General features: G+C 40.1%; 1 protein-coding gene and 1 long non-coding RNA gene across 9 annotated transcripts in view; one reads left to right on the forward strand and one right to left on the reverse strand.

The window, feature by feature from the left end:
• The window catches only part of SHISAL1 (shisa like 1), a 274,691-nt gene that overhangs the window by 230,927 nt on the left and 15,935 nt on the right, over positions 1-27,829 (forward strand). For 7 of the 8 annotated variants that reach the window (XM_043515578.1, XM_043515582.1, XM_043515557.1 and 4 more), the window contains one exon: positions 10,436-11,907. The exons of the other annotated variant lie outside the window; for it this stretch is intronic. In XM_043515578.1, the coding sequence (XP_043371513.1) occupies positions 10,436-10,505 (70 nt within the window). In that variant the 3' untranslated portion in view covers positions 10,506-11,907. Of the gene's footprint in view, positions 1-10,435; positions 11,908-27,829 lie in introns of those variants that run through there. 8 annotated transcript variants of the gene reach the window in all.
• LOC122460483 overlaps positions 1-27,829 on the reverse strand; it is a 139,058-nt gene that overhangs the window by 26,297 nt on the left and 84,932 nt on the right. Inside the window, exon 2 of the long non-coding RNA XR_006281801.1 lies at positions 7,605-7,711. This is a non-coding gene — a long non-coding RNA (uncharacterized LOC122460483). The remainder of the gene's footprint in view (positions 1-7,604; positions 7,712-27,829) is intronic.

The raw sequence follows: 27,829 nt of genomic DNA on the forward strand, positions 1-27,829 counted from the left end.
ATCCTAGGACAAGGAAAGAAATTTGTGCCTTGGAGAAGTTTTTAACCTAAGCTAGTAGAAGCAAGCTTAGGGGGTTCTTTCATGCAGGTCCCCACATCTGTACCCCAGGGTAGGAAGGAAACCCTGACAAAATCCTTGGTGGAAAGGATGGTATTTTGAGGCAGGTTGTTAGTGTTGCAGAGTTTCTGGATGAAGTAGGTTATGTACTGAATGGATTGAGGATGGTCTCTATGATATTCCCTCCGTAGTGCTGTTGCCATAAATGATGGGCCTAGGTTCCTTTGTTTGTGTATCTTGGGAAACATGTAGAAGTCCCTGGGCTGGGTTTGTGCGGGGTAAAAGCCAGCAAACTGGAAAATTCCATTTCAGTTTTCTCAAAACAGAATTTTTCTGGAAATCCCTTTCCAAATAAATTGAGCATTTTTGACTTGTCATCCCAATGAGGGACAACTTAATGTTTTTGAAAACACTGTCCCAAATTGGGATAAGTCAAAAATGCAGGGGAAAGGGACTTCCTTTTTCTAGCCAGCTCTAGAAACAAGTGTTGAGGGAGATGGGGTGGGAGGAGTGCTGTTCTAAGGTTAGATAATACAAAGAGGACACAGTGACACAAGTGGGAGACAGACCTCAGGAGCAGGCACAGAGCATGGCACAAACAGGAGAAACTGAAGACTGCTTTAAGAGGCACAATGGGAGGGGATCTCGATGGTGCGCATGTGTGGTTTATTTTGATATGGAGAAAGAGAAAGCCAATTAAGAGCTCTGAGTAGGAGAACAACATGGGTGAAATGGCAAAAAAGGAAGTTGGTTCTCCCCAGTGGATCAGGGAGGCTACAGGAGACTGAGTTGTAAATCAAGGCACAGTGGTAGGTTTTTTCTAATTTTTTCAAACAAACAAGGACAGTGTTTGTACAGTAACTAACACAATGGGGCTCTGACCCAGAGTGAGACCTTTGGGTATTACTGCAATACAGATAACAAACTGGTAGTCCTATTATTACTACTTTTGCCTGACTTATTTAATAAAAGGAATCCTAGAGCACAATTTTTTTTTAATAATCCACATTCACCTTCACATCTGAACCAGAGTTAGGAACAGTGGAAGCAAGCACACTTGGAACTGTAGTCAGAGCTGGATGCATTCAGTACAGATTCTACTTATGTATCTCAATGAATTCTAGGCCTGGTCTACACTACAGAGTTAGGTCGACATAAGGCAGCTTATGTTGACCTAACTCTGTAAGCATCTACACTACAATGTAGCGCCCATCGATGTAAGATGCCCACTACACCGACCTAATATCACTTCCATGAGAGGCACTTCTGAGCTTAGGTTGATATAGTTAGGGCAACAGTGTCTGTGTAGACACTGTGTAACTTGCATTGCCTGCTGGCACATGCAGGGCTCACAGCTGGAGCCCCACGCGGGGGGGAACCTAAGAACAAGAACATAAGAATAGCCATACTGGGTCAGACCAAAGGTCCATCCAGCCCAGTAGCCTGTCTGCTGACAGTGGCCAATGCCAGGTGCCCCAGAGGGAGTGAACCTAACAGGTAATGATCTAGTGATCTTTCTCCTGCCATCCATCTCCACCCTCTGACAAACAGAAGTTAGGGACACCATTCCTTAGCCACTAATGGACTTAACCTCCATGAATTTATCTAGTTCTCTTTTAAACCCTGTTATAGTCCTAGCCTTCACAACCTCCTCAGGCAAGGAGTTCAACAGGTTGACTGTGCGCTGTGTGAAGAAGAACTTCCTTTTATTTGTTTTAAACCTGCTGCCAATTAATTTCATTTGGTGGCTCCTAATTCTTATATTATGGGAACAAGTGAATAATTTATTCACTTTCTCCACACCACTCATGATTTTATATACCTCTATCAGAGGGAGGTGTTCAGTGTGAGCTCTGGCTGTTAGCCCCAGGGCGTCCAGCTGTGAACCCTGTACCAGACTGACAGCCTGAGCTCTAAGTCCCCACACAGTTAAGTCGGTGCCAGTACTCCTGGTGAGGACGCACACCACCAACAGAAAGAGGGCAGTGTGGATGTAAAAAACCACAGTAATTACTGCAGTGGCTGTAGGTCGGCCTAATATAGATCAACTTAATTTTGTAGTGTAGACAAGGCCTTACTCTTTCAGTTAAAGAGCCTTTATGCAACTACTTGAGAGAGAAGCTTATTTGTGCTTGGCTATAAATATTGAATCTCATTATGACTTGTTTCAGATGCACCCCTGCCAACTCACTTTTCTTGCTCCCATCACTAGAGATGGATCCAAATAAAACTCCCAATTCTGAAATCCTAGAACTGTGTGTGCCCCAGACCAACTCCCATCTGAATTTGATAAGTGGTCTCTGTCTTCCTAATACGCTGCATGAAAACTCCAGTGCCAGACATCCCTGAGGTTTTAGGCATCCAAAATCCAAATCTTGTGTCCAACTTCATTAGTTGGACCCTTTCAACCCACCACAAAACCCTTTAGGCCTACTCTGTCTTCTAACAATTTTATCACTGTAACCTAAAGAAGCTGTGGCTAGCATAGCATTCAACAGTTTCTAACCATTGATGTAAAAAGAAAAGGAGTACTTGTGGCACCTTAGAGACTAACAAATTTATTAGAGCATAAGCTTTCGTGAGCTACAGCTCAGATGAAGTGAGCTGTAGCTCACGAAAGCTTATGCTCTAATAAATTTGTTAGTCTCTAAGGTGCCACAAGTACTCCTTTTCTTTTTGCGAAAACAGACTAACACGGCTGCTACTCTGAAACCTAACCATTGATGTGTGATGCTTTCTTTGAAAGCATGGTTGAAAATTCATGTCAGATGCACTCTCTTTTTAGAAAGGCAGGCTTGGTTTAAAATCAGGGGAATAGAACCCTGATATTTGTAAACAAGCAGATTTTCTTCATCATTTGTATAGTACTAGAAAAAATAAAATTAAGAGCAGCTAATATGAGACTTTATTCCGCCTATGTTGAGTGTTTTATATTTCTCCTGCAGTTTCAATTCAATATCATTGTATTCTTAGCTTGCTGTTTTAAATTGTTATGTGCAATTAGCTGCTCGTTCTATTTCAGTGCTGGGAAAAGTGATTCCAGTGTAAGCCTGTGCAAAATGCTCCAATGTTCAGGTTGCACAGTATAAATCCCTCTTGAGAAATGTTAAAGTTAAGGTTCCTGTGCTGGTGATTGTTTTACAGTATCTAGCTTATGACAAAGAGTAATACATTAGTTACCTATAGAATAGAAAAGTGGCTGAAATGAAGTTGCTGTTGGAAACTTAATGCAACATCTTAAAATGACAAAGAAAAATTAAAGTGATTAACGGTCTTTTAAATAAAAGGAGTACTTGTGGCACCCTAGAGACTAACAAATTTATTTGAGCATAAGCTTTTGTGAGCTACAGCTCACTTCATCGGATGCCCTGATTTCACTGAATGCATCCGATGAAGTGAGCTGTAGCTCACGAAAACTTATGCTCAAATAGATTTGTTAGTCTCTAAGGTGCCACAAGTCCTCCTTTTCTTTTTGTGTATACAGACTAACACGGCTGCTACTCTGAAACCAGTCTTTTAAATGTATTTTTCTGGGGTTTTTTTTAAAGGAAACAAAGCAAGTGGGGTGGATTATGTGCTTAATAAATAGACCTTTAAATTCAGTTCAGATGTTAAAATAAATCTCGGTACCCTAACAATTGATATGATATACTCCTTCTGTCTTTGTTTCCCATGAGATTATAATTACATTCCTGCTCTCTCTTTTGTTAGGAAAGTGCCTACCACATTACAGGTGATACTGGAAATAAATAATTATAGTTAGTCCCAATTACACTTTGAAATTCATTCCTCTGAATGGGGTGAAGAGGGATAAATACATTCCTTTTACTGCTGCTATTGTGTGGCTAGAGAAATTCTATAGCATCAGATCCTCAGCTACTCTGAATTGGCATTGCACCTAGCCTCTCTTCTACAAGGTTGGGTCAATAGGGCTGTAGCACACAGATATAATGGGGAAATTGTATCTTGGCAACAGTAGAGATCAGAAAATTTCAACTTTTGTCCAAAACTAAAACCAGACAAATATGGCACCTTCTCACTCAGCAGATCTATGCCCTGTATGTATCTAGTGTTGGATTTGTTGACTTTATGGCAAAAAGAGGCTTTTAAACACCATTTTACTCCTGTTTTCACTATGCAGCTGTCACAGATCCACAGGACCGGTGCTAGGACATCAGCTTTGGAACAATCTCTGGGAGGACCCCTTCCATGGGCCAGAACTCCTAGGGCAGCAATGCGCAAAGTTGGGGAAGTGGGGGGGGGTGTGCAAGAGGTTCTCTGGGGTGAGGGGGCGTAAAGAAATTGGGATCCCATGGGACCCTCTGCCATAATAGCAGGTGCGGGGTAAAAATAGACTGGGTACGGTGAGGCAGGATGGGAGTGGGATTAAAAATTAGTCCTCCTGAGCTGCAAACAACATGCAAGCCATGCCCAGCAGCCTCCATTCTACGGCCAGCCCGTTCTGCAGGCAGTGCCGTCACCAGCAGCAGTGAGGAAGCAAGGGATTACTTCAGATTACAAGTAATGGAAGAGGGAGGGTTGCAACAAATTCCATGAATGGTAAGGGGGGAGGGCGGTGACTGCAAACATTTGCCCAGCACTGCCCTGGGGGGGCTCATTCTTCCTCCAGGGCAAGCCACGTGATTTCACTGCCACCTTAGGAAGGAGCTTTGGTCCTTCAGCACCCCTGCTTCACACCAGGATCTCTGTTCAGGAGGTCTAACAGAGGCAAAAATTGCAGATACCCTAAAATTAGATGTGGTTGGTGGGGGGTGGGGTTCCTTCTTCGATTTTCTCCTTACCTGAAGTTAGGATATTTTTGAGAATTTTGCTGTGTGTATTTCATAAGACACAAACTCTCTCTCATGCACATTGTCCCAGAAGCAGCCTTTGTGCTAGTTGGGTGGGCAGAGAGAATGTGCAGTGATGTCAGAAAGGGCTTCATTAAACCTTATAAAAAGTTTTAGGGTATTTACCCACAGAGTGTGCATGGAAGTATCATTCAACCAATCATAGCTTCTGTTCATTTTTAATTCATCTCTCCATCCTCCTATTAAACTACCTGCCCCTCATTAAGTTTCCATTTTTGCTGTACACCCAGTTCAGAAAAGTTTGGTTAATGTATGGTTACAACAAGACCACTGTATTTTTCCAGTTTCTCCTAACTCAGAAATGGGTCAAGGTCTATTGCTTAAAAATTCCGAAAGCAAAGAATGAAATAAAATCCACCTTTGGGCAAAACCAAATATGGAACAAAATCAGACCCAAAGGTTTAACTTTTCAGAGAGTTTTAAATTTTGTAATTCCTGAAATTTTATAGAAATCTTTATAAGCGCTTATCTACATGAAGTTATGAGCATATCAAAACCAGTGTTGATGATGGAAAATGTTTTGCAAACTAGCAGTCAATTTCATTGACCTTTTGTGGAATTGTCTGTAGTGCTTTAGTATGAAAAGAACTCCATAAATGCACCCAAAATTGCAAGCCCATTAGCAAGAATTTTTAACGAATCTGTAAACTCAGGGTTGTACCGTATGATTGGAGAATTGCTAACATAGTTCTTATTTTTAAGAAAGGGAAAAAAAGTGATCCGGGTAACTACAGGCCTGTTAATTTGACGTCTGTAGTATGCAAGGTCTTGGAAAAAATTTTGAAGGAGAAAGTAGTTAAGGACATTGAAGTCAATGGTAAATGGGACAAAATACAACATGGTTTTACAAAAGGTAGATCGTGCCAAACCAACCTAATCTCCTTCTTTGAGAAAGTAACAGATTTTTTAGACAAAGGAAACGCAGTGGATCTAATTTACCTAGATTTGAGTAAGGCATTTGATACCGTGCCACATGGGGAATTATTAGTTAAATTGAAAAAGATGGGGATCAATATGAACATCAAAAGGTGGATAAGGAATTGGTTAAAGGGGAGACTGCAACGGGTCCTACTAAAAGGTGAACTAAAAGGCTGGAGGGAGGTTACCAATGGAATTCCTCAAGGATCTGTTTTGGGACCAATCTTATTTAATCTTTTTATTACTGACCTTGGCACAAAAAGTGGGAGTGCGCTAATAAAGTTTGCGGATGATACAAAGCTGGGAGATATTGCCAATTTAGAGAAGGACCAGGATATCATACAGGAGGAGCTGGATGACCTTGTAAACTGGAGTAATAATAATAGGATGAAATTTAATAGTGAGAAGCGTAAGGTTATGCATTCAGGGATTAATAACAAGAATTTTAGTTATAAGCTGGGGACGCATCAATTAGAAGTAACGGAGGAGGAGAAGGACCTTGGAGTTTTGGTTGATCAGAGGATGACTATGAGCCGCCAATGTGATATGGCCATGAAAAAAGCTAATGCGGTCTTGGGATGCATCAGGAGAGGTATTTCCAGTAGAGATAAGGAGGTTTTAGTACCGTTATAGAAGGCACTGGTGAGACCTCACCTGGAATACTGTGTGCAGTTCTGGTCTCCCATGTTTAAGAAGGATGAATTCAAACTGGAGCAGGTACAGAGAAGGGCTACTAGGATGATCCAAGGAATGGAAAACTTGTCTTATGAAAGGAAACTCAAGGAGCTTGGCTTGTTTAGCCTAACTAAAAGAAGGTTGAGGGGAGATATGATTGCTCTCTATAAATATATCAGAGAGGGAGAGGAATTATTTAAGCTCAGTACCAATGTGGACACAAGAACAAATGGATATAAACTGGTCATTGGGAAATTTAGACTTGAAATTAGACAACGGTTTCTAACCATCAAAGTGACGTTTTGGAATAGCCTTCCAAGGGAAGCAGTGGGGGCAAAAGATCTATCTGGCTTTAAGATTAAACTCGATAAGTTTATGGAGGAGATGGTATGATGGGATAACATGATTTTGGTAATTAATTGATCTTTAAATATTCATGGTAAATAGTCCTAATGGCCTGTGATGGGATGGGATCTGAGTTACCCAGGAAAGAATTTTCTGTAGTATCTGGCTGGTGAATCTTGCCCATATGCTCAGGGTTTAGCCAATCACCATATTTTGGGTTGGGAAGGAATTTTGGGAAGGGCAGATTGGAAGAGGCTGGAGGTTTTTCGCCTTCCTCTGTAGCATTGGTCACGGGTCACTTGCTGGAGGATTCTCTGCTCCTTGAAGTCTTTAAACCATGATTTGAGGACTTCAATAGCTCAGACATAGGTGAGAGGTTTTTCACAGGAGTGGGTGGGTGAGATTCTGTGGCCTGCGCTGTGCAGGAGGTCAGACTAGATGATCATAATGGTCCCTTCTGACCTTAGTATCTATGAATCTATGAATTAAATTTTCATCAAATTATTTCACCCGTGCATTTCCAGCATATGCAGCTTTCCCCCCCCCCCCCCCTCATATTTTGGGAATAGAAGGGATACAGTGAGTGACACTTTTGAAAAAAGAAAAACAGCTCAAACCAATGTTGTTTAGAAATCTTTGATGATAATAAATCAACCAGGACAATGTAAAAGAGAATGTTTAAAGTGCCACAATTTCTTTGTTATGAAAGCTGAAACTTAAAAGCAATAGTTTACATACTGCAGTTGCTGTATCCATTCTTAATGAGGATTTCCACAAAAGTTCCAGGATATGTCTGCTTCTCTAGGCATATATAAATCATAGCCTTTTAAATTATACACCTTCTCCTATGAAAAACAAACAGTAAACATCATATCACAGCACAGTGTAGATGTTAACTTCTGCAACTGAATTCCCATATTTGATTTCATGATAAATTGAGTAAAAGAAAATACTCTGGGGATATAAAGTAAATATAATGACACTCAATGCCAGCTGTCTTGATTTGGTCTAGAGAAGGGCTGTTGTTCTTTCTTTTTAATTTAAATATATCTTGGTCTCAAATCCTTTTACTACATTTATAAGGATTCATATTCCAAATTGGGCAGCCTTCCTGCACACTGAATTCTCACTTACTTCAGTAGTAGTCCCAATACAGACTAGGGCCCGCAGTTGCACAGTAATTAGCCAACTATAATACCATGTAAATATAAAGCTCTTAATACAGTGATTGCATAGCTGTTCGGTTTTTTAAATATATAGGGCTCAGTAACATGGTTAGCAGTTTTACTGTAAAATTATTAATAAAAAGAACTCCAGTCTTAACTTGTTAAACTTTTATAGAAACTTTCAATGATTTACCTCCCCCCCCCCTTTTCCTGAAGCATTAAACGAAGATCATACATTAGGATCAGGTGAGCATATCCCACATGCTCAGTTTCCTGTGACTGCAGGAGATGGGCAGTGGTTAGTCCCACTCAGTGTTCCCTGTCTTTTTGTTTTCCTCATCCCCACACAAAGCTATTCCCTTTTCTCCTAGTGTCTTTAGTTGGAAGAAATAAGTAGGTGCTTCCTTTAGTTGATCCTAATTTTCCCCTCCTATTTCAGCAGGTAAGACACTGCATGATATAATAGTAGCTCGAATCAAGTATAGTATAAGAATCATCTTTGAATAGGGTGACCAGATGTCCCGATTTTATAAGGACAGTCCCAATATTTGGGACTTTTTCTTATACAGGCACCTATTACCCCCCACACCCTGTCCCAATTTTTCACATTTGCTATCTGGTCACCCTAGCTCTGATACAGCCCATATTTGGGGAATGATCTCAATATTAAGTCTTCTCCAATTTAATTATTATGTTATTAATGAACAAAGTGAGGTGCAGGTTCAATATCATAATTACTCCATGAAGCCCATTATCTTGGTTGACACCTTGTTTGTTGAAATGTCTCATGAAATATTCATTATATGAAAAGAGAACTTGGAATGTTTTTCTACTCTAGCTAAGAAGATTATTGTTGTAAATTTCCCGATGCTGCTTAAAAATCTGGGCATGCTGCTCTGGCTGATGTTATTGGGGTTCTGAGTCTCCTCTCATATTGTTAATTGGTGTAAATCCAGAGTAACCCTACTGAAGCCAGGGGAGTTACACTGATGTGAAAGGAAAATCGGGTGATGACAACCATCCCCTGTGGTTGCTCTGAAATGTTACCTTTTAGTTATTGTGCATCCTAGATTTCCCTTGTAGCTTCTATTGGATGGTATTGTTCAGCTCTTGTACTACACTGTTAAGGGTGCAATTAAATGACTGCCCTTCCCAGAGGTGGCTGCAATATGGCTGTGGGGAAAGTGATGGCTATGTGCCAGCTATTGGTTGGCCATTATGTGAGTGTGAGGCTGCAAGGAGCCAACTTCTTCTCCATGTGTGGCTTACATAAGAATTGCAGGCCCTATGGTTTACTAGGTACCAGGGTACACCAGAGTAAGTGAGAGGAGAAAACAGCTACCCAATGAGCTTAGTCTCTCGTTTCCTACTCCTCGAAGGTACCCATCACCCCAGCATGGGCAGGAATTCGTGGGGAGGAGACAGACATGTTGCTCCTTTTGTTGCCATTTCCCCCACTTGTTCTAGTCAGCTGAGCTGGCTGATCATACAGAATGCAGTAAGTATGCTTTAAATCAAGACTGGATGTCTTTTTAGAAGATTGGCAGAGCTCGACCAGCAGTTATTTGCTTGAAATCACAAACACTGGGTGAAATTCTATGGCTTGTGTCATGGAGGAGGTCAGACTAAGTGATCCTATTGGGCCCTAAAATCTGTGCATACTCAGGAGTTCAGAGAGCCGCTCTGCCTCGAGACAGCAGCTGTCCCAGAGACCTTAGTCTCAGAAATTGGCCCCAAACCATAGTCTGTAAAGTGGATTGGGATTCATCTGCATGATGTGCAAGTTACAACTTTCTCTGCACAGAACTATTTATTTCCTGCCCCAATTCAACTTCTGTGTAAATCTTATTCTTAATATTTCGATCAGTGGTTTTCAGATCCTGCAACTAAGAAACTGAAGTATTTAAAGGGACAAGTCTGTCCAGTTTCCTTCTCAAAACCATGGTGAACTGTATAAAGGGTAGAGATGGCCAGAAATGTTTAAACTGTTTGTCATAGCAGACCACTTAGGTATTTGCTTGAGACAAAGAGGGCCATGTATAGTCATAATATTATTATAACCAGAGGAGTCTGGAATCCATTACATGTTCTGCTGCCTGCTCTGTAATAGGGTTGCAGTTTTGTGCAGGGAGAGGAAAGAAAACCATAAATCTCAGAAACAATAAATCTGAGTTAGAATAACGGTACTGCATCAAACAGCGAGTGGATTGTACAGGCCAACTAATTGAGATTTTTTCTTTAGTATGGAAACCATCTGAGGGGCGTTCAGTGGCCTGAGCAGTCTGAATACAGGGCCTGGTGGACGTACATCCACAACACAAACCAACACCATCACACGTGGCATCAGCCTCAGAAAAGAGGTCAATGACTGACTGAGACTAAACTACTCTTTCACTCTTCAAGGTGGCTCCTTCAGATCAGCACTGATGTACATTGGCAAGACCTTGCCCATGCCGCTTATTATTGCTTTTAGTGGAAGTCAGGGTTTACCCCGCAAGCAAGCTCTTTGAAAATACACAGATCAGACTTCAACCAGCAGCAGGTAAACCATTACTACTATGCAACAACATACAGGCCACACATATAATGCAGTGAGATCTGTAATTTAAATGGCAGAATCAAAAATGTATGAGTATTGACCAACTGTACTTGCACGTCCTTGTGCATATTTATTAAAATCTGTTGAAGATTACCAACTCCGGAGGAGCAGGTGAGAGACTGTGCCTTGCTCCTAGGCACGTGGTCTATCCAGAGTTGTGCTGTGTATTATCTGATCCATCCATTAGGATGAACCAGATTAGCATGCTGGTCCTACCAGTGGGATGGTGCAGACACGTGAGGCTAACACTGTGCCTCCATTCCATTCCCGGTATCCGCCTCCATCAAGGAAGCGGCAGTGAGCAGATCACAGGGATTGCTGGTGTGCAGTAGAGCAAGGAGCACATACAATCTGGCCTAAAATGAGATCAAACAGGTACAATTTGATAAAAATGTAAATTTTCAATGTTCTGCTCTGAAATTTTGGTGTACCTAGAGAATGTTGTAAGTAATATGCCTAGCACAATAAATTATAGGCAAATTCACCCTGCCCATGGCTTCCAGGAGTCCTATCCCGGTAAGCCTTTTGAGACAGCTGACATACAGGGGATTGGAGTCCCTTGGGTCAGGCTCGCCCACTATTTGAGAAACTGCACTGTAGCATGCCCATACAAATTTAGAGCAGGGAGGGAAGACTTGGGCATTAGGGTTGCTATTGGGGCAGGCCAGTGCGCACACAAAAACAATTGTGTTCCTAAGTGGTTACAAGACTTGAACTTTGCACCTGACTAGGCCAACAAGGGCAGAGCACAGTTAAGATTCACTGGTACTTCTCAAAACAAGTAAGGTGGGGATTGGAGGGAGGGACCAACATCCCATTGGCATTAACAGGCATAAAATTAGAGTAAGTGAAAAAAAAATCAGGCTCTTAATATTAAAGAAACCTGCAAATTTGAAAGAGGAAATATATAAAAAAAATAAGTTATAAAACTGTCATGGGCATAGAAATGAATGGGAGAGGGTTTGTGTATTTAATCACTAGACCTAATAAGCTGCAACCTCGTGGGATTCATTTTTACAAGTTCAAGTATCTTAAAAAGAAGTGCAAATTCAGATCTGAATGTTCACCACCCTTAATGTAACAAGCTTGTTTCCTTGCAACTAGAGTTTCTAATGTCAGAGAAAGCAAAGCCAGTATTTCTTAAGTGTTTGCTTTATATACATTTAAAAAAAGTTGTCTGACCATGACGACAAAGGAGTCAAGATTTTAAATAAATAAAGCGTATTTGGGGACAATATTTTCCCTGTACAAAGTATTTAAAACACAGTGTGCCTGGAGTGCCTTATGAAGCATAAGTCTAATGGGTGATGCCTGTAGGGGTTTGTTCTGTGAACTGCATGGTACTTTGTTTTACTCCCCTCTTTGCCTCTCCATCAAACTGGGACTGCTGCATTCAGCAGCATTTCACTCACAGCCAGGTCCATTTGTTACTTTGCATTAAAAGCCTTCTGTGATTAAACTAAATATCAATGTAGCCATCTGCTTGTGAAATATGGTCAGAAAATAGCAACTAAAATATTTTAAAAGAACAATTAAAGTCTGTTCCTGCCTGTGCAGACTGGGGGGGGGGATAATAAATATAGTGGAAATTGGATTTGACCACCACCCTCACTTACACTTTATATAGCATTCCCAGCAGGTGTCTTATGGCCTGAGTGTGAGTTTGGATACACTGGTATGAACCAGAAGTAGCTATTGTATTAATTGGAGTTTGATTAATGTGAAATCAGAGTCAAGTCCAATTGAGTCTACAGCTGGATTGTGGTTGGGTCTTTTTGGTAATGTCATATCCATGTTTAATTACCCACACAGGAATGAGGAGTGTGTCATTACTAACTTCATCACCAAATGTCTCACTATCTCCATTAGATATAAGCTATTTGTCTTTGAAATATACCAAGAGTGGCAGCAACCAGTGCATCTAACAGTCAGTGTAGTTAGGTTGCTAGTATCTTTTCCTACCCTTTTGCATCTTGCTAGGACCCAGACACTAAACAGCTCTTTAGAGGCACATATTCTATGTGAAACAGAACTTCAAAGAGACCTAACAAAATTGGAAGCTGTTTGAAACTCCAGATTTTGCTGCTTAAATGTCACAGTAAAACTTGAAATCAAGCCCAGCCACTTCAAGTACAGCTGAGTGCAACAACTGAACTTCAAAGAAAAGACCCACATACCTCATTCAGTTTGGCCATTGATCTCAATAGCACTTCAAAGATGTCTTGGTTGGCTGATTTCAAGTTCATTTTGCATTTAAAAAGCTAAAATCAGGCATTGACAATCACTCTCAATTTAGCTTTTGTAAATACAGACTCAACTGGAAATCAGACTAGCTGCCTCTGAAGTGCTATTGAGCTGGAGTGCATCGAGAGCATCAAAGAGAAATACTCAGGCACTGGATTGCTCCCAGAATTTACATTGGATTGTGTAGCCTCAAATTGCTGAATCAAATCTAACCTAAATTAGCAGTGACCAAAAACTTATTGTCAGCATAATATTAGATGGCCAGTGCTAAATCAGCGGGCAACCTTAGCTATGTCCGCTGTTACAGGGGACACCCTTACTCACATTCTCAAAAGAAGCCAAGGACTGAAGAGACACAGAGACTGTACCAACTTCTCACCTCTAAAGTGGACCCCTCCTGACACTGGGGTAGTTGCGTGAAGATTTTTGCACTTATGCTGCCAATGCATGCCCATTTTACGAACAGAGTACTTCCGTCTCTAGTGTTAGGGGGCTTATTCCTTCACACACTTACTTCCCTGATCCTTCTCACATGAACAGAACAACAATAACCAAAGTCCAAAGGTGCAAACAATTCAATGTTTATTGGGGTGAACTTTCAGCAAGCATGATTCTAGTTTTCTTCCTTAGTGTCCCCCTTCCCATCTCTGACATCACAGAGCCTTACCTGTGTCCCTGTTCCCATTCCCCCTCCTTAGCAAAACATGATTCCAATTTCCCCACCCTCATTCTCCCCCTTACTTCCTGATTGACTGCAGACTATATAGTTTTCAGTGTAGCAGCCGTTAGTCTGTATTCGCAAAAAGAAAAGGAGTACTTGTGGCACCTTAGAGACTAACCAATTTATTTGCGCATAAGCTTTTGTGAGCTACAGCTCACTTCATTGGATGCATTCAGTGGAAAATACAGTGGGGAGATCTATATACATAGAGAACATGAAACAATGGGTGTTACCATACACACTGTAACGAGAGTGATCACTTAAAGTGAGATTGTGGCACCTTAGAGACTAACAAATTTATTTGAGCATCCAGCAATGCCCCTCTGCCACATACATTGGTCAACTGGACAGTCTCTATGTAAAAGAATAAATGGACACAAATCAGACATCAAGAATTATAACATTCAAAAACCAGTTGGCGAACACTTCAATCTCTTTGGTCACTCGATTACAGACCTAAAAGTTGCAATTCTTCAACAACAAAAACTTCAAAAACAGACTCCAATAAGAGACTGCTGAATTGGAATTAATTTGCAAACTGGATACAATTAATTTAGGCTTGAATAGAGACTGGGAGTGGATGGGTCATTACACAAAGTAAAACTATTTCCCCATGTTTATTCCCACCCCCCACTGTTCTTCAGACGTTCTTGTCAACTGCTGGAAATGGCCCACCTTGATTATCACTACAAAAGGATTTCCCCCCCGCTCTCCTGCTGGTAATAGCTCACCTTAAGTGATCACTCTCATTACAGTGCGTATGGTAACACCCATTGTTTCATGTTCTCTATGTATATAAATCTCCCCACTGTATTTTCCACTGAATGCATCTGATGAAGTGAGCTGTAGCTCACGAAAGCTTATGCTCAAATAAATTTTTTAGTCTCTAAGATGCCATAAGTACTCCTTTTCTTTTTGAGACTATATAGTAAAACTTGAGTTCTGCTTAGCTATACCTTAACCAGTCATTTTCTTGAAATTTAACTAACCAATCCTAACATATTGTAACATGATTATTTAACCAATTTTATCCCACCACCTTAATTAGTTTACACCCAGCAAAATTAATTAACCAGACAGAGATTATACAGACAAACAATAGGGAAATGGGGACTATAATGATCGAACAACACATAAATGAGGTTTTCACATCCCAGCTATTGATAAGTGAGTTCTTGCCAGACAGGATGCTATCAAACTAAATTTCCTTTTACATTTTCTAGGCACTTCCCTTTCTCTGGAGGTGATAGGAATACAGTCTGTCCTGATAATGCCTAACAGCCCAATAGCACCTTATTGCAATGAGACTAGTTTGGAATGTAAAGATGTGACCGTTCGCTTCCCAGCTTATGGCTTCTTAGCCAAAGTCCTTAGCCTAAGAACAGGGCCTCAGACTGTCACAGTAAGAGAAGGCTCTTACACCGGCAGACAGTGATTTTGATTCTCTCTTTTATACCTCTAGAACTAGCTAAGTGATAAGAATACACCTAAATTATAGGCCTTTACAGACAGGCCTGAATATCTATATCCTAACACTCAGGAACGTCAGTTCTGAGCTTCTCACAAGCAGTAAATAAAATGTTAAATTGTTAAAAATGTGCACGCGCACACACACATACACACACACAGATGCAATCTTAACAATAGCTGGTTGAACTTTTTCCATCAAAACTGTTTTTGATGTAAAATTGTTTTCACAGTTAAAAATTTTCAGGCAAAAATTTACAGTTATTGAGTATTTAATTTTTTCAACAAAGTGAAAATATTTCACAGGAAAAACCCCATATTCCTGACCAGCTCTACTTACATCTTGTCTATTATGACAGCGTTTGGATGACCAAATAAGGGTCGATTGTGACACACACGCACAGTCTATACTGCAGCTGGAAGGGTTCTTCTCAGCATGGGTAGATATTTGCTAGCTCTGTTCAAGCTCGTATGCTATAAATAGCAGTGGCCACAGCACCCAGGTGCCAGCTCAAGCTAGCTGCCCAATTATAATCCCGCAGGACTCCCTGGGTACATACTCAGGCAGCTAATCAGAGCTGTGACCAGTACCAGCACAGCCACACTTATTTTTAGTGTGCTAGCTTGAACAGAATCAGCATGTGGCGGTCTTCATGCATTGGGAAGTTCAAACCCAGTTGCAATGTAGACTTAAGTGATAGTCCCTCTCCTAAAGAGACTGCACTCTAAAAACAGAGACAAGTGAGGGTGACAAAGAGCTTTGTGAATAACTGATTCTTTGGTTCACGGAGAATTCCAAACCATTGAAGAATTTTTTTTTTTAATTTTGGCAAATCAAAAATTCAAAGTGCTTTGTTTTGAGTTGAACAAAATGCATTTCTATTTTATTTTTAAAATAAAAAATGAAGGAAATGTCTAAACAAAAATCATTTTGAACTGAAAAAAATCTTGTTTCACATTTTGAAAATGTTTAATCTTTGATTTATTTTTATTCAGCAAAATTGACACATTCGCAAACTGTTTGTAAAAGCCATTTTGTTTTTCCAAAAAAAGTTTTGACAGAAGTTTCTCTTAGCTCTTCTGCCCTACCAAATGCAGTGAGAGATCAGGGTAACAGAAAGACTCAGAAGTTAGCGGGGGCTCAGTGTGGGTTTGTTTTTTAAAAAAATCAGCTATCCCCAACTGAAGCACAACCAAACTGTCATTGAACCACCTCCTTGTCACAGCTCAAAAATCACGAAAGATCAACTAGTTGATCTTATATCCCTGTGGGCAGATTCTCATTTTTCTAACCTAAGTGTTAAACCCTGAGTAACTCCATTGAAGAGAGAGAAGTTACTCGGGGGGGGGTACACCAGTGCTGATGATTGAATTAATTCTGACTGCTCGCGCTCAGCATCCATTTCTGTAGTAATTTTTCTAGCACTTTTCACTTTCCTTTTCCTATTAGACAGCTTAAACCCTATGTGTTATTGTGTGACCCAGCTCCTGATATTAGGGTCACCAGATATCCCGATTTTATAGGGACAGTCCCAATATTCAGGATTTTGTCTTATACAGGCAAAATTACCTATTACCCCCCCCCATGCCCTTGTCCCTATTTTTCACACTTTCTATCTAAACACCCTACCCGAGAGATCTTTTAAATGAGAATGAAAAGTAGAAATTGGCCCTCATTTGGGAACACACACACCAGCAAGGCTGCTGACTGAAAGGAGCAGATGGAATGTTTGCAGTGGGATTGCAGAAAAAGTTGAGGCCAACTAAGGCTGAGGGGGAAAGAGTTAAATATATTTACAAAAGATAATCAACCTTCATTTAAAATAGTAGGCAAAGAGCAAAACAATTATCAACAAGATTGTTGTAGCTTTCTTTGATCTTTATCATAATAGAAAGATATATTGCATAAACTGGGAAAATAAATATAAAATTAGAAACCAAATTTAAACAAAGAGCCATATTATGACAGAACACCTTTTCAGTCATGTTTTAGGGCTTGATCTTGCAAGGTGCTGTGCATTTGTCCTTGATCCAGTAAAGCACTTATGCACATATGTAACTTAAACATACACTTACTTTTATGCATGTGAAATTAAGTAATCAATACATCTATTCATGTGCGTAAGGGTTTTGCTGGATCTGGTCTATTATGCTCAGCACCCGATAAGATCAAGCCCTCAGAGCAGTCTCTTGAAAAGGACCCTGGTCCATCTGCAGATATGGAAACAATGTTTCTTTAACACACATCTCAAGGGGTTGATGCACAAGTTTGTACACAAGTAATTTGAAAGATGTGTACTAATGGAACATTCAAGCACACTACTGAGCCAGATTCTATTCTTGCTTGCATTGGAGTAACTACAGAGTGACGTCTTGCACAGTCAACAGAGTGGTGCTGCAAGGGAGAGCAGAAACAAGCCCAAAATACAGTCATGTTTTATTGCTGTTTAAATTCATTACTATAATGTAGGGCAATTTAAAATAGTAATTAAATCTGTGATTCATCAAAAACTAAACAAATTAAATAATCACTAAACATTTCTAGTAAGCGTGGTTTAGCAATATCAGCTTTATGCAATGTCCTCAGAGCTGGTGTTTGTCCCAGTATCTGAGTAACACCAGGTGGGTGAGATACCATCTTTTATGGGACCAACTTCTGAAGAAGACCTCTGTGTAAGCTTGAAAGCTTGACTCTTTCACCAACAGAAGCTGGTCCCATAAAAGATATTACTTCACCCACCTGTTCTCTCTTCAGTTTTAATCGTTTTGAGCAGACTCCGAGCACACGAGTTCTTTTCTATTGTTTCTTCAGCTTTTCATCTCGCAACAAAGATGTTGCGAGTCACAAGGAAACTTGTTGAATATGGTCCATTTTTGCACTTTGAATCATAATAGTAGATCTCAGCCCAATCTTAACTGAAAATAAGTCCATCTTGAGGGGATCCTGTTTTGAAATGGTCAGGCCTTTGCCTTTGGTGTCGCTGAAAATGTCTCAAATTTATCTTCATCTGTTGGAATTAGATAAACAAAACTGCTGATCAACAAGACTGAAATCACCTAGAACAATGCTTGTCTAGCGGTATTTTCAAGACGACATTTCAAATAAATTGCATAAGAAAATACGTTACTGCTGAATAATCTCTCTCAAGCTCTGCAGCAGTACTATGTTATGACTAAATGAACCCTACTATTTTCGGTGAACAAGTGAGCCAAGATAAAATCACTGACAAGACTTCAGCTGAAAATACAACCTAATTGTGGTGATGTTTGAAACAAAATCACTTAGGCCCAAATTCTGCTACCACGCTAAGGCTGGTGGGCTCTTAGTCTGGGTTCACTGAGACAACTCCAGAGTAAGGTATTGCTCAGTTTATGACTGAGTCCATTAATCATACTAAACACTTACCTAGAGGTGATGTAAGCCATAGTTTTTTGTAGGTGAAAAGTGCTATATGACATATTATAGCTGGAGTAGTAGTGACACCTGTTCCCAACCCCTTTCTATTATAAATGCCTTTATGTAACTTGGGCAAATTTTACCCAGACTGAAATTGTGAAGCTTTGGTCACTGCTTCAGGTTGGATTTTTTGGGAAAGTTTGACCAAAAATTGTTCAGCCATTTTATAGAACAACGTTAGTGAGAAACAGGTGATTTTGCAAATGTTAATTATTTTCCTTACTTTTTTATTCCAGCTTTAGCACCAACAGAGTGTGGAGCAGGAACTTTAAAGCGATCTATTAGGTACTCCTTTACCCCCCATTACTGTTGTTGGAGCACCTCACAACATTCTCATGATGTAGGAAAGTGCTATTTATTCTCATTTTACAGATGGAGCATGTAAGCACAGACGAATAGATCCTCAAAGGTATTTAGACACCTAATTCCCACTGAAATCAATGAGTTAGGGCCTAAATACGATTGAGGATCTGGGCCAGAGAGGCTAAGTGACCAAGGTCACAAAGGAACTCTGTGGTGGAGCAGAGACTTGCAAGCAGGTCTCCCAATTTCCCAGTAACACACTAGGCAAACTTTCATCTCTATCAGATAGGCTGATGGTCCTAGGATCACAGAGGTTGCCTTTTTCTGTCCCTGTAAAAGGCCACTCGGATTTTGCTAAATTATAAGCAATGGAAAAATCACTATTTGACAGTGGGAATTAGGAACACCCCCTTTTCCACACACACACACCCCCCACACACACCCATCATTCAGTATTTTGCATACCCTCAAGGTCCACAAAAGAGAACAGCTTACTACTGCTACTGTTGCTGGCTAACAGTTATTCATTTAGTTCAAGTGGTAAAGGTCTGGGCTGTGGAGCCAACAGACAAACCCTATTAAGCACACATGCAGGGGGTAATTATGATCATGGAGTAAAGAGCAAAAGGCACACAACAATCATGTACAAACATAATACAAAGGGACACAGAGGTACAGTGTGATCCAAGTACTATAACCATGTTCACTAACTATACAATATGCAAGGGTTAGCTACATATATACACACTTCTCCAGCAGGGTTCTGGAACATGAAAAGAGAGTGAGGGCCACTAGAGGGCTCACAAACTATTTAAAGAGACACTACTCAACTCAACATAAGCGCCCTTTGCAACACGTTGGCTAAGAGGGCAAATGTGATCCTGGGAAGCATAAAGAGGAGAATATCAAGTAGTTGTAGGGAGGTGTTATTACCACTGTTTATGACATTAGTGAGATTATTATTGGAATACTACTATGTCCAGTTCTGGTATCCACACTTCAAACAATGCTGTCAAATTGAAAATGGTTCAGAAAACAGCAACAAAAGTTATGAATTTAGGTTAAGCGGTGACTTCATCACAGTCTATAAGTGTATACTTGGAATGAAGGTTTCTTGATGTTTTTAGGTCTGTTTAAAGTAGCAGACAACTGTATAACAGGACCCAGTGGTTGGAAGCTGACACTATACAATTTCAGATTAGAAATGAGGTGGTTGTTGTTTTTATAAGGGTAATTAACCACTGGAACAATTTACTTATGGACCTGGTGGATTCTCTGGCATGTTCAACTTTAAATCAAGATGTTCTCACACAGATATCCTACAGTTCAACTAGATGCTGTGGGGCTGATGCAAGAATCACGAGGTGGAGTTCTATGGTGGTTTGTCTTATGCAGGAGGTCAGACTAGATGATCATATTGATCCCTATTAATTTAGCTAGGGATCTGTGGGGTTGTGGAATAGAGTTTCCAGCAGATTCCCAGCCACTTCAGTTTTTTCTGGCCCTGCCCACATGGCATCAATATCAGGTCTGCAGAGATGTGAGAGAATGTGGATCAGCAGCTGCACATCAAAACCTTATAAAATCTTTCTGATTCTTTTGTTCCCCACAATATGTTTTTAACATAGGAGACAAACATATGTCCCCCCACCTCATCCCACAGAGTGGCTGGTTATGCAGCTGCTGCATAATAGCAACTGATGTCAATGGGAGTATGCAGTGATTACATAGTCAGATTATAGAATGCATCAACGTGAAAACAGAGGGGAAAATTCTGCTCTCAGCACCACCAGCCAAATCCCATTTCTAATATTCTGCATGTACAAAAATCTGGATTTGTGGGGTTTCTTTCTCATACATTAAGTGTGTGTGTGTGTGTGTGTATGTATAGATAGATTAAAAAAATACACAAAAACAGACATAGCACACCAGGATTCTTCATTATATAGTGGGTGTGGGTATGCGTGCGCACTCACGTGTGTGTAATATTTGTAGAGTGTTGCAGAATTCATTCAGAATTTTTACTTCCTTTCTGTAACTCATCTCATACATTAAGCCAACACCTGAAACAGTCAATCATCCCAGTGTAGTTGCAACAAATAAATATTCCTGATGTGAAAAACGGATACACAAGTGAATTGCTAATAACAAGAACAAACATGGAACCACCACCAGCTGGCAGCTATAATCATTCAAAACAAAATCTCCATACTTCATAAACCATCATTCACACCAAGCCAGACTCAGTAAAGCACCTCAACCAGATGCTGCTGAATGAGTGACATATTGCAACAAAACTTGTTTTTATTTTGTGTCTACTTCTATTGTGACTCAAAAAGAGCTGCTCACCAGGGGCCATGCCATGCATTGATTCATATGCATAGATCCTAGTCCAGCCAAAGGGAGTTTTACACATGGACAAATCAATACTAAGATGTGGCCCTGAAACAGTTTTTAAAATAAACACAGCTCCATTGCTGGAGTCAAAGAGGACTCTTTGTAAAAAAAGAGCAACTACAACTGAGGTCACCTCAGAAAAATCTTGTTTTCCTTCTCCGATTGCATTAACACTCAACCCCTATATTATTTCATCTACCCCCCCCCCCCATGTATACAAGTGCACCTCTCCTACACTCTTTCCAGTATCTCCCCAAAAGTATGGTACCACTTCCTGAAACCATACAGGGCTAAAACTAAACTTCCATCTCTCTCTTATTCCATTGCCACTTTTCTTCCTGCTATCTCCAGTCATAACACCACTATCCTCTAGCCACTCAAGCTCACAACTTTGAGAGCCTTTCTTTCCTCTCTCCTCACACCAACGCTGTCACCAAATCTCTGGTCATTGCCCTGTACAACACTTTTAAAATCCATCTCTACTACAAAGTTGATATAAAAACTATTGAGAAATAAGGTTGTCATAAATATAAAGGGAAGGGTAAACACCTTTAAAATCCCTTCTGGCCAGAGGAAAAACCCTTTCACCTGTAAAGGGTTAAAAAGCTAGGATAACTTCTCTGGCACCTGACCACAATGACCAATGAGGAGACAAGATACTTTCAAAGCTGGAGGGGGGAGAAACAAAGGGTCTGGGTCTGTCTGTGTGATGCTTTTGCCAGGGACAGAACAGGAATGGAGTCTTAGAACTTAGTAAGTAATCTAGCTAGATATGCGTTAGATTCTGTTTGTTTAAATGGCTGAGAAAATAAGATGTGCTGAATGGAATGGATATTTCTGTTTTTGTGTCTTTTTGTAACTTAAGGTTTTGCCTAGAGGGATTCTCTATGTTTTGAATCTAATTGCCCTGTAAGGTATTTACCATCCTGATTTTACAGAGGTGATTCTTTTTTACTTTTCTTCTATTAAGAAACTGAATGCTTTTTTCATTGTTCTTAAGATTCAAGGGTTTGGGTCTGTTGTCACCTATGCAAATTGGTGAGGATTTTTATCAAACCTTCCCCAGAAAAAAGGAGGTAAGATTTGGGAGGATTTTGGGGGGGAAAGAAATTTCCAAACAAACTCTTTCCTAATCATAATAATACCGGTGTTAGACGTTTGGTGGTGGCAGCGAAAGTCCAAGGGCAAAGGGTAAAATAGTTTGTACTTTGGGGAAGTTTTAACCTAAGCTGGTAAAAGTAAGCTTAGGAGGTTTTCATGCAGGTCCCCACATCTGTATCCTAGTGTTCAGAGTAGGGAAGGAACCTTGACAAAGGTATACAGAGAGTTGCTTTCCGACCCTCACTACATTTTAAGGCAAAACCAAAACACAACTAAGTGATTCTATATGCAGTACAGATGCAAACAAAACTATAGTAGACACAGAACATATGTGATCATATAGAAATGGGTGCACAGGTCAGATAAGTCTGCATCAGCAATAGTCTTGACTTAAAAAATTATTAGGTGTTGTCCTGTGAATTTCAACATTGAAAAATAAATTGATTTGCAGTCTCAAATACAAGATATGCAATTATTTATTTTAAAAGGATTAGTTTTAGGTTTCTTCCTGCTAAAAGCTGACATTTAATTGAGTTTTATTTTTAAAAAATGGTCAGAGGACAAACAATGAATGTTTCATCCTGCATCTCACACACTGAAAGCTAGCTCTCACCCAAACAATTACTACACTTAACATTTTCTCTCAATCTCTGGAGCAAAAGGGTAACATGATGTTCCTCTTAACACTGAAATGGAAATGGAGTAACACAAAAATAATGGCTCTTTGATTTAAAAACCCCAAAACATTGTTCCAAGATAGGCAAAAAGGCACCCTGGGATTCACAAAAACCCCATTCTGCTGCTGAACCCTGCAGGCACCTAAACTCACTTGAGATCTACAGTCGAAGTTCCCTGGGTGCTTATATTTATGCCTCTGTGCATGTACACTGCAGCCTGATTCTATGCATTTGGATGCCTAAGCACCAGACAGACCACAATGCATGAACTGGGGGAAGAGAGGAATTCCTCTGCCCAACTCGCCTTTGAGGATTGATCTAGTAAGCATGCCAAGAGCTCACCTCCCAGAGCAGGTCCCTGTAGGCAAGCTCACCCAAAGCAGCCAGGGCAGAGGAGGACCACCCTCAGAACTTTTAGCCCAATGGTTAGGGTACTGTTGCCAAAGCCAGAACATTGGACCTGAGATGTATTCATTTTGATGAAAACTTTGTTGGTGTGATTTTTGGGTCCAAGGCTTTCTGGAGAGACTCACTCTAGAGCCTGATGATTAGGGCACTGCCTGGATGGTAGAAAGTTCAAGCCCCTGCTATGCCTGAGTCAGAATGCTCTAGGATCAGAATTCAGAGCCGAGTTTGTCATCCCAGATCACTCTGAATCCAGCAGAATACAAACTTGAACCTGGGTCTTCCACATTTCAAGCTAGTGCCCTAATCACCAGCATACAGAGTGCAAAAGTCAGTCTCTTTCCGCCTCCCTAACTCAAAAAGCTCAGGTTGCGATCCAAAAATGGACATTTGACGATTCCATTTTCATTAAAATGTTCAAAACGTGACAGTGAAGAGACAGATGCAAACTCAAGGGGCAAATTAGAATCTGCTTGTATTTACAAAAGGGCCAGATCCTGAGCCAGTATAAGTTGGTATACTCCATTGACTTCACTGGACCTATACAGATTCATACCAACAGAGGATCTTACTCACAGTTTCTAATTATATATATAGAGAGAAAAATGGCGGGGCAGGGGGGGGAATGTGTGTCTGTTTTCCCTGTGCAACTCTATTGATTTCAGTGTACAGAGGACACAGCTCAGGAAGTGAATGAGGGCTGTGTTTGGTCCATAATACCTATAATTTGGAGAGACCATGACTGAGTCAATTAGTGCTTGAAGATACCCCAGCATCAATACAATACATAATGTATAGATTATATATTCAAATCAGTGGATTTGCAGAACTCACTTCAATTATTATGCACTTCATTGACAAATAGATAAATTACTTTCGGTACTATGTTGGCCAATAAGGGCTGGATGAACGGAGAAAAGGAAGGAACTATAATTTTTTTAATGTATCTATATTTTGTAGAATACCTTTTTCATGAATCAAGCATCAACTGTTACTGAACAGAAGATTTTTTTTAAATCTACATTTTCAAAAATTCTACACTGCAAAGAACAAACTGCTGAGAGGGTATGTAACCAGGGATTGGCAATACAGCAGGCAGCGAAAGATTGCATCACATAATAGATTTTACTGGCTAAATTTTGAAGTTGGCTTTGAGACAACAACAAAGTAGCATCTCAGTGAATAAGAATCCATTAAATTCAAGCTGAGAGTAAGAAAGAGGGCCTTTTCTCCCACCCATATTTGAATTTTACTTGGGACAGCATGCTCTTTTAAAGCCTTCCCTACTCTTCAGTGTGCAGCTTTCTAATTTAGTTTTTAGATATACACTCTGAGTCCAGTATAAAATAGCTCTGCAATTATGAAGAACACCTGTATATTTTATATACTGTATATATTTTAAAGTCCTTTTGTGGAAATACATTTGCAAAATCTGAGACACAGGCTTTTGGGGGTTTGGGATGATTTGAAGTTGGAGACATTCAGAAAATCCAGTCTTCATCACTAATGGAGAACTGTCTAAAATATCATTGTTGCAATTTTCTATTATATGTAATGAGATTGGGACCATTGTGCTAGACATTGTGCAAACGCATAATAAGAGAGACACATATCCTCAAGGGTGTTTTGAAACCAGTGGGAAGTTAGGTACCTAAATAGGTTTGAGGCTCTGGGCCACAATCCCTGGCCCGATGAGCTTAATCTAAATAGCCAAGAAACAGTGGGAGGGAATCTAGAGGTGAAGGGGCCTGACTCAGATTACACAGCAATTCAGTGGTAGTCAAGAATGGAAACCAAGTCCAAGTCTCAGTCTCGTGCCCTATCTGACAGACCACACTGCCTCAGGTGTAGTAGTTCTCTGAAACAGCATCTCCATATTCATACTTGTGAGAGGCATCTTCTAGTGCCACTAAACTTCAGGAATTTGGTAGAAAAGCTATACCCCTCTGGGACTGCACAAGTAACTCTGACTGTTTGAAGCTGACATGCAATCTATGCAAACTATGCAATCCAACTACCTTAATCTTTTCTTTCTATTGCTAGGTGCAGGTGAGGGCATTCAATTACTGAAGAGTTTTTTTTCCTGGATTCTTCCACCAAAATCTCTTCGCTTATTATAGCACTTGTAGATTTTAATCACTTTGATAGTTTGTAAGTAGTTTCGGTGCCCTATGCATTTTAAATTCCAGACCACCTCAGGCTCAGTTCCAGAACAACTTGTCTGATCCAGACACTAAAGACCGGGAGGGTGGGGGGAAGGAACGCTCTCCATACACATTACAATGATCCACTCAACTACCCTACAGAGAGTCATCTCACTACATTTCAGAAATATGAATAAAATAGCTCAATTCTGACTTTGATAATTCCCTTGTATCTTGACTTTTTTTGTGAAGACATGAAACATTAACTACAACCTTCTTTAGCTGAGCAAGAGGTCTGGCTTCATTACATATTATCTCTATTCAGTTTGGCATACTAGTTCTGTCAAGGTTTGACAAACCAACCACATTAAATTAAGGCTGTCAGAGCTATACATTCAAACGTCCACACCTGATCAAGCCAGTTTTTCTTGTGACCCCTGTGAATTAAATGGCCATGTTAGTTATTTTATGACCACTATACATTAAAATGTACAATGATTTCTTGACGTACACAGCTAGATGAATTAAGGACAAATGTTTCAGCCAAAATGAATTGCCTTGCTTTGGGCAGCCTGGGCAGGACTATAAGAATGTGATTGTCAAAGCCATCTAAGAGATTTGGGTGTCCAGTTCTTATTAAATTTCCAATACAGATCCATCCAAAAGTAAAAATGTGATTTAAAAATCTCAGCTGAAATATTTTTAAACATTTTTTCCTTGATAATGTACTTTAATGGGGGAGAGAAGAGAATTTCTTATAATTAAAAAAGTAATATATTCAGTGAGCTAAGAAACACACACAGAGAATTTTTAGGTTTTTCAGCAAAATACTCTAGCATTATGTGTCATGTCCATAAGTCACCTTCATCTTTTTCCCTGTTCAATACACCTCTGTTAAAGTTTGCATATTTCACATTTCTTTAAAGTCTCCGAAGTTCTGAAAGGGAAGTCTGAACTTGGATATATTTCCTTTCTAAAACTCTCAGCTGCAAACCAGATGAGGGACTATCAGATGAATACCAGTTAAAATTAATTTACAGCTACTTGCCTTTCAAAAATTTAGGACCCAATTCTGCAACCCATGCTCACAATGAGTAACTTATTCATGCTGGTAGTCCCATGGACTTCTCACTGCTACTAATTGCATGACAAGGCTGCAAAATCTGCCCCTTCATTAAGTAAATATAGAAAACTGCATTCTGTGTGGTTTCATTTTTTTCCAGCTAGAGGGACCCTGGGATGTACTTAATTGGTGCAGATATAGCCATTTCCAAAACTACAGAGATAACCTATTTTCTCTTTTACAATTGACTTATCCTTAGCTAACGCCAGGTCAAAATGTGGTCTACTATATTAAAGATGTATCAGTTATACTGTGCAACTTATGCTTTTACCAGTAGGAGTTTTTTTGCACATGGAGGACTGCAGAATCAGCTGTCCACATTTAAAAACACATAATGAAATATCAGTGTAAAAAGCTGTCTAGTCACCCAGTCAAATTTTGGTCACTGAAGGGAATTATCCGCTCCCTTCACATGCATCCATAATTTTCATTAATAGTAAAGGGCGTTATATATCCTGAGTTACCCAGGAAAGAATTTTCTGTAGTATCTGGCTGGTGAATCTTGCCCATATGCTCAGGGTTTAGCTGATTGCCATATTTGGGGTTGGGAAGGAATTTTCCTCCAGGGCAGATTGGAGAGGCCCTGGAGGTTTTTCGCCTTCCTCTGTAGCATGGGGCATGGTTGACTTGAGGGAGGCTTCTCTGCTCCTTGAAGTCTTTGAACCATGATTTAAGGACTTCAATAGCTCAGACATAGGTGAGGTTTTTCGTAGGAGTAGGTGGGTGAGATTCTGTGGCCTGCGCTGTGCAGGAGATGATCAGAATAGTCCCTTCTGACCTTAGAATCTATGCATCTATATGAATATGTTCAGAGAAGACTAAAGCTTTAAGGTATTACCTACTGTATACAAATGCTATAAACAGTTCATTTGGATCCCGTGAATCTTCTGCATATTAAAAGAGCACTTGCAGTAGACTCAATAGATTCAATTATGCAGCATAAGGAAGTACCGACATAATCTAATTACCTCCTAATGAAGAAGTCAATGTGTTACTCAAGCTATTAGCATGAGAGCTTTAAGTAAACTCAATTTATTTCAGTACATTAGGAGCCAAATATTATGAGCCACACAGGACCAGATCAGTGACCTCCCTGCATGCCTATGTGGGGTGTTACTTTACGGCCCTCTGCCAGCTACCCATCCTGTAGACTACCCAG

Source organism: Dermochelys coriacea, chromosome 1 (assembly GCF_009764565.3).
Source record: "Dermochelys coriacea isolate rDerCor1 chromosome 1, rDerCor1.pri.v4, whole genome shotgun sequence".
Taxonomy (NCBI): Eukaryota; Metazoa; Chordata; order Testudines; family Dermochelyidae; genus Dermochelys; species Dermochelys coriacea.